General features: G+C 43.2%; 1 protein-coding gene across 1 annotated transcript in view; it reads right to left on the bottom strand.

The window, feature by feature from the left end:
• The window catches only part of LOC124005867 (neuronal PAS domain-containing protein 1-like), a 59,659-nt gene that overhangs the window by 28,510 nt on the left and 22,951 nt on the right, over nucleotides 1–8,198 (bottom strand). The window contains exon 4 of the mRNA XM_046315493.1: nucleotides 1,050–1,117. Within this exon, the coding sequence (XP_046171449.1) occupies nucleotides 1,050–1,117 (68 nt within the window). The remainder of the gene's footprint in view (nucleotides 1–1,049; nucleotides 1,118–8,198) is intronic.

The raw sequence follows: 8,198 nt of genomic DNA, 5'->3' as shown, positions 1-8,198 counted from the left end.
AAGGCAGGAGGAGACATCAGAGGGGTCCAAGCATGTCTTTAAAGGCAGGAGGGGACGTCAGAGGGGTCCAAGCATGTCTTTAAAGGCAGGAGGAGACGTCAGAGGGGTCCAAGCATGTCTTTACAGGCAGGAGGAGACGTCAGAGGGGTCCAAGCATGTCTTTAAAGGCAGGAGGAGACGTCAGAGGGGTCCAAGCATGTCTTTAAAGGCAGGAGGAGACGTCAGAGGGGTCCAAGCATGTCTTTAAAGGCAGGAGGAGACGTCAGAGGGGTCCAAGCATGTCTTTAAAGGCAGGAGGAGACATCAGAGGGGTCCAAGCATGTCTTTAAAGGCAGGAGGAGACGTCAGAGGGGTCCAAGCATGTCTTTAAAGGCAGGAGGAGACATCAGAGGGGTCCAAGCATGTCTTTAAAGGCAGGAGGAGACATCAGAGGGGTCCAAGCATGTCTTTAAAGGCAGGAGGAGACATCAGAGGGGTCCAAGCATGTCTTTAAAGGCAGGAGGAGACATCAGAGGGGTCCAAGCATGTCTTTAAAGGCAGGAGGAGACGTCAGAGGGGTCCAAGCATGTCTTTAAAGGCAGGAGGAGACGTCAGAGGGGTCCAAGCATGTCTTTAAAGGCAGGAGGAGACGTCAGAGGGGTCCAAGCATGTCTTTACAGGCAGGAGGAGACGTCAGAGGGGTCCAAGCATGTCTTTAAAGGCAGGAGGAGACGTAAAAACAGAGAAGCAGCGTCACACTGTCAGACTGTCACAGGAATAAACATGGCTACCTTGTCCCACTAACAATTGCAGCATGCTGTGACGATAATAATGTTTACATGGTTGAATATTTGAATATTTTTGGAAAAACATTTAAATAGATTAAACGTGTCAACAAACAAAAGTGAAGAAAATTAACCTCTTGAATGACCTGGCTAAATGTGTACTATTTTAAAATGCTCTTTGTTCTCAATGACACGCTTGTACTGTATAATAAATACATTTGAAAGGAACCCTGTGTGTGTGTGTCTGCGTATGTGTGTCCGCATGTGTGTGTGTGTGATGTTTACCTGTAACAAGTGTGCTCCCAGGTGCTGTTCGAACATGTCAGTGGCCAGAGAGTGGGAGGAGCGTCGCACTGCAGGGACACAGATCGACACACACTGATCAACACACACTGATCGACACACGTCAGATCGACACACACTGATCGACACACACGGATCGACACACGTCAGATCGACACACACTGATCGACACACTTCAGATCGACACACACTGATCGACACACACTGATCAACACACACTGATCAACACACGTCAGATCGACACACACTGATCGACACACACTGATCGACACACGTCAGATCGACACACACTGATCAACACACATCAGAGCGACACACACTGATCAACACACATCAGAACGACACACACTGATCAACACACGTCAGATCGACACACACTGATCGACACACACTGATCAACACACATCAGATCGACACACACTGATCAACACAAATCAGAACAGCACACACTGATCAACACACACTGATCAACACACATCAGAACAGCACACACTGATCAACACACATCAGATTGACACACACTGATCAACACACATCAGATCGACACACACTGATCAACACACGTCAGATCGACACACACAGATCAACACACATCAGAACGACACACACTGATCAACACACGTCAGATCGACACACACTGATCAACACACATCAGATCGACACACACATCAGAACAGCACACACTGATCAACACACATCAGATCGAAACACACTGATCAACTCACATCAGAACAGCACACACTGATCAACACACGTCAGATCGACACACACTGATCAACACACGTCAGATCGACACACACAGATCAACACACATCAGAACAACACACACTGATCAACACACATCAGAACAACACACACTGATCAACACACACTGATCAACACACGTCAGATCGACACACACAGATCAACACACATCAGAACAGCACACACTGATCAACACACATCAGATCGAAACACACTGATCAACACACATCAGAACAGCACACACTGATCAACACACACTGATCAACACGCATCAGAACAGCACACACTGATCAACACACGTCAGATCGACACACACTGATCAACACACGTCAGATCGACACACACAGATCAACACACATCAGAACAACACACACTGATCAACACACATCAGAACAACACACATCAGATAGACACACATCAGATAGACACATCAGATAGACACACATCAGATAGACACACATCAGATAGACACACATCAGATAGACACACATCAGATAGACACACATCAGATAGACACACATCAGAACAACACACACTGATCAACACATCAGAACAACAGATAGACACACTCAGAACAACACACACTGATCAACACACATCAGAACACACATCAGATAGACACACATCAGATAGACACACATCAGATAGACACACATCAGATAGACACACATCAGATCGACACACATCAGATAGACACACATCAGATAGACACACATCAGATAGACACACATCAGATAGACACACATCAGAACAACACACACTGATCAACACACATCAGAACAACACACACTGATCAACACACATCAGAACAACACACATCAGATAGACACACATCAGATAGACACACATCAGATAGACACACATCAGATAGACACACATCAGATAGACACACATCAGATAGACACACATCAGATAGACACACATCAGATAGACACACATCAGATAGACACACATCAGATCGACACACATCAGATAGACACACATCAGATAGACACACGTCAGATAGACACACATCAGATAGACACACATCAGATAGACACACATCAGATAGACACACGTCAGATAGACACACATCAGATAGACACACGTCAGATAGACACACATCAGATAGACACACATCAGATAGACACACATCAGATAGACACACATCAGATAGACACACATCAGATAGACACACATCAGATAGACACACATCAGATAGACACACATCAGATAGACACACATCACACACATAGACACACATCAGATAGACACACATCAGATAGACACACACACATCAGATAGAGATAGACACACAGATAGACACACATCAGATAGACACACATCAGATAGACACACATCAGATAGACACACATCAGATAGACACACATCAGATAGACACACATCAGATAGACACACATCAGAACAACACACACTGATCAACACACATCAGAACAACACACACTGATCAACACACATCAGAACAACACACATCAGATAGACACACATCAGATAGACACACATCAGATAGACACACATCAGATACACACATCAGATAGACACACATCAGACACACATCAGATAGACACACATCAGATCGACACACATCAGATAGACACACATCAGATCGACACACATCAGATAGACACACATCAGATAGACACACATCAGATAGACACACATCAGATAGACACACATCAGAACAACATACACTGATCAACACACATCAGAACAACACACACTGATCAACACACATCAGAACAACACACATCACACATCAGAACAACACACATCAGATAGACACACATCAGATAGACACACATCAGATAGACACACATCAGATAGACACACATCAGATAGACACACATCAGATAGACACACATCAGATAGACACACATCAGATAGACACACATCAGATAGACACACATCAGATAGACACACATCAGATAGACACACGTCAGATAGACACACGTCAGATAGACACACATCAGATAGACACACAGATAGACACACATCAGATAGACACACATCAGATAGACACACGTCAGATAGACACACATCAGATAGACACACATCAGATAGACACACGTCAGATAGACACACATCAGATAGACACACATCAGATAGACACACATCAGATAGACACACATCAGATAGACACACATCAGATAGACACACATCAGATAGACAGATAGATAGACACACATCAGATAGACACACATCAGATAGACACACATCAGATAGACACACATCAGATAGACACACATCAGATAGACACACATCAGATAGACACACATCAGATAGACACACATCAGATAGACACACATCAGATAGACACACATCAGATAGACACACAGATAGACACACATCAGATAGACACACGTCAGATAGACACACGACAGATAGACACACATCAGATAGACACACATCAGATAGACACACATCAGATAGACACACATCAGATAGACACACATCAGATAGACACACATCAGATAGATGAGGCAGCTAATCACTTTTAAACGATGCTTCATTGTTAGTCTGCAAAAAGTCTATTTTTAAAATATATAATAGTGTGGTTGATTTTACTGCCCTAAGGGAAATGGCTGTTTTTAACACACACACAGGCAACCAGGCACAGACACACGCACACATACCTCTACAGCCTCACCACTCCTAATGCATCCCAAACACAAGCTATTACAGAAGCATTGCCATCAAAGCATAGCTGTTTACAGAGGTAATTACAACTGAGAGAAAGAGGAAGACAGAAATAGAGAAAAGGAGATATGGACAGAGAAACTGGACAGAGAAAATAGAGAGTATCAGAGAGAGAGAAAGATGGACAGAGATTGTGTGTGTGTGTGTGTGTGTGTGTGTGTGTGTGTGTGTGTGTGTGTGTGTGTGTGTGTGTGTGTGTGTGTGTGTGTGTGTGTGTGTGTGTGTGTGTGTGTGTGTGTGTGTGTGTGTGTGTGTGTGTGTGTGTGTGTGTGTGTGCGTGTGTGTGCGTGCGTGTAAGAGAGGGAGAGACAGGGGTTAAATCCACAATTCCCGTTTCTACCGTTTTATGTCAAATTGTGTGTGTGTGTGTTAGTGTGTGTGTGCGTGAGTGAGTGAGTGAGTGTGTGTAGGGATCGCCAGATATCCCTGTCCATGTGTCGTTGCAAGGCTTTGGGAAATCAATACATGTTATGACAGCAAAATTAAAGTACTGTTCTGGGTTACAACTGAACACAGAGGGGGGGTGGCACACATCCGTCCCCCATCCGTCTGTTCATCGTGTCCCTGCCATCGGTCAGCCAACAGAAGAGAAGACATTCCTTTAGACTTGCACGCACATACAAATACCCCCCCACACACACACACAAACACGCTCACACACACACACACACACACACGCACACACACACGCACACACACACACACGCACACACACACACACACACACACACACACACACACACACACACACACACACACACACACGCTCACACTCAGAAATAAACAGTTGCCGGACAAAGCCCCAGTGCCATTGTGAGATTGGGGTCCCCATGTGTGAAAGCTTAGGAATATCAATGAGGCTGGTCCATTCAGACTGAAAGGGGATCTGGGGCTGGGGACCTTACAGCCACAACTCAGAAGCTAACCCAGAGGGGGAGGGGACCCTGTCGCTCTGCCTGCATGCCTGGACCCTAGTGGGGCCTACGGGGAGAGGTCTGGTACCAACCCCCATCATCATAACACACAGCCCCCCACCATGGGTGATCAGTGGCGATGAATACTGTCAGGGGGCCTGAGGAAATGGTGGGTGTGACATGAGGCCAGTGGGGCTGACAGATGAGCCTACACACAGATCCATTTACTACAGTCACTCCACCCGCCTGCCTGCCATGCCTGGGGTCACACAATTGGGCGGCCAAGAAACCAAAACAGTCTCAACAGTGTGTGTGTGTGTGTGTGTGTGTGTGTGTGTGTGTGTGTGTGTGTGTGTGTGTGTGTGTGTGTGTGTGTGTGTGTGTGTGTGTGTGTGTGTGTGTGTGTGTGTGTGTGTGTGTGTGTGTGTGTGTGTGGTGATGGTAATGTTCAGGGGCCTTACGAAGGTGCAGGGTATCTCACCCTGGGAACAAAGATCCTTCTGTGTTAGTGGAAATAAGTGTGTGTGCGCGCGTGTGTGTGTGTGTGTGTCATAGGAGAGCTCTTGGGGTACCTTCTATCACATTGACTTTTAATTAGCTTGGCTAGATTTGCTCTCCGTGTTTTAATTTCATTTGTGGAATGGGATGAAGCGTCCATGTTAATTACAGTGTGACTCGCAGGTCAGCTTTTGGGGGCTCTTCCTGATGTTCCTCACTGATAGAAGAGAGAAATTTGATTGCTTGATATTTATGCTTCTGTTCTATACATAATTTAGTCCAAGTTCACTCACCCCTCCCCCACCTCTCTTTTTTTTAAAACTTTCCACCCCATAGCTGTTGACCTTTAAACCTAGTTATGACGTTACCATGGGAACCAAATACAGTCAGGTTCAACAGTTTTGGCACTCTTGAAAAATATGAGAGAAAAACAGTTTAATAAATAATCCAAATACTGAACTATATTGTATGTATTGTTAAAAAACGGGACTATTCTATTATTTATACCAATCTGCAAAATTGTAATTATTCGCCTACCTCCTCGTGCCTTTTGCACACAATGTATATAGACTCCCCTTTTTTTTCTACTGTGTTATTGACTTGTTAATTGTTTACTCCATGTGTAACTCTGTGTTGTCTGTTCACACTGCTATGCTTTATCTTGGCCAGGTCGCAGTTGCAAATGAGAACTTGTTCTCAACTAGCCTACCTGGTTAAATAAAGGTGAAATTAAAAAATTAAAAAATACCAAATACAATCGCTCAGATAGAGATTTAGTTGAACCAGTCCTGTTTAGAGTTTCTCAAAAAGATAAGGCTCAACATTATTGCCACCCGGTGTTCAATGCCGTTCAACACCTCACCTTGCGAGGATAACAGTGAGCCTTTTTCTAAAAACAAAACATGAGATTGGAGAACATACAGTGCCTTCAGAATGTATTCACACCCCTTTGAATATTTCCACAATTTGTTGTGTTACAGCCCGAATTTAAAACGGATGAAATTGAGATTTCGTGTCACTGACCTACACATAATAATGTCAAAGTGGAATTATGTTTAAAGAGATTTTTTCCAAATGAATTAAAAATGAAAAGCTGAAAAATGTTGAGTCAATAAGTGTTCAACACCTTGGTTATGGCCTAAATAAGTTCAGTAGTAAAAATGTGCTTAACAAGACACATAATAAGTTGCATACAAAGATACAGGCATCCTTCCTAACTTGCTGGAGAGGAAGGAAACTGCTCAGGGATTTCTACCTTGAGGCCAATGGTGACTTTAAAACAGTTAGAGTTTTCATGGCCGTGACAGAAGAGCTGAGGATGGATCAACAACATTCTAGTTACTCCACGATACTAACCTTAGTGACAGAGTGAAACGAAGGAAGCCTGTACAGCATAAACACAATATTCCTAAACATGCATCCTGCAATAAGGCACTAAAGTAAAACAGCAAACAATTTGACAGAGAAATGGTCTTTATGTCTTGAATACAAAGCGTCATGTTTGGGGGAAATACATGTGTGAATACTGTGTGAATACTGTGTGAATACTGTGTGAATACTGTGTGAATACTGTGTGAATACTTGTGTCATTGAGATATTTATGCATTTAATTTCAATACATTTGCAAAAGATTTGCTAAAGATTCTAAAAACATGTTTTCAGTTTGTAATTATGGGGTATTGTAAGGTTCTGTATTTCATTTTCTTAGTCAACCTTGTGTTCTGTTTCATTGTCTTCTTGAACGTAGCCCTGTTTCTTTGTGTTCTTGAACATAGCCCTGTCTTTCATTTTAGTTACTCACCTGGTCTCATCAGCTCCTTATTTAGTTCAGTTCATTCTGTTTGTGCCTTTGTGAGGTATTGTTCGTTTTGACTCTACTAAGCCTTTTCCCAGCTCGTTTGTGAGAACCAGCATTATAAATCAAATCAAATCAAATCAAATCAAATTTTATTTGTCACATACACATGGTTAGCAGATGTTAATGCGAGTGTAGCGAAATGCTTGTAAAATGTAGAGTACAGTATATACATATGCATATGAGATGAATAATGTAGGGTAAGTAACATTATATAAGGTAGCATTGTTTAAAGTGGCTAGTGATATATTTACATCATTTCCCATCAATTCCCATTATTAAAATGGCTGGAGTTGGGTCAGTGTCAATGACAGTGTGTTGGCAGCAGCCACTCAGTGTTAGTGGTGGCTGTTTAACAGTCTGATGGCCTTGAGATAGAAGCTGTTTTTCAGTCTCTCGGTCCCAGCTTTGATGCACCTGTAC

Source organism: Oncorhynchus gorbuscha, linkage group LG19 (genome assembly GCF_021184085.1).
Source record: "Oncorhynchus gorbuscha isolate QuinsamMale2020 ecotype Even-year linkage group LG19, OgorEven_v1.0, whole genome shotgun sequence".
In the NCBI taxonomy this organism is placed as follows: Eukaryota; Metazoa; Chordata; class Actinopteri; order Salmoniformes; family Salmonidae; genus Oncorhynchus; species Oncorhynchus gorbuscha.
The sequence above is the reverse complement of the archived record's forward strand: the minus strand, read 5'-3'. Positions and strand labels throughout refer to the sequence as shown.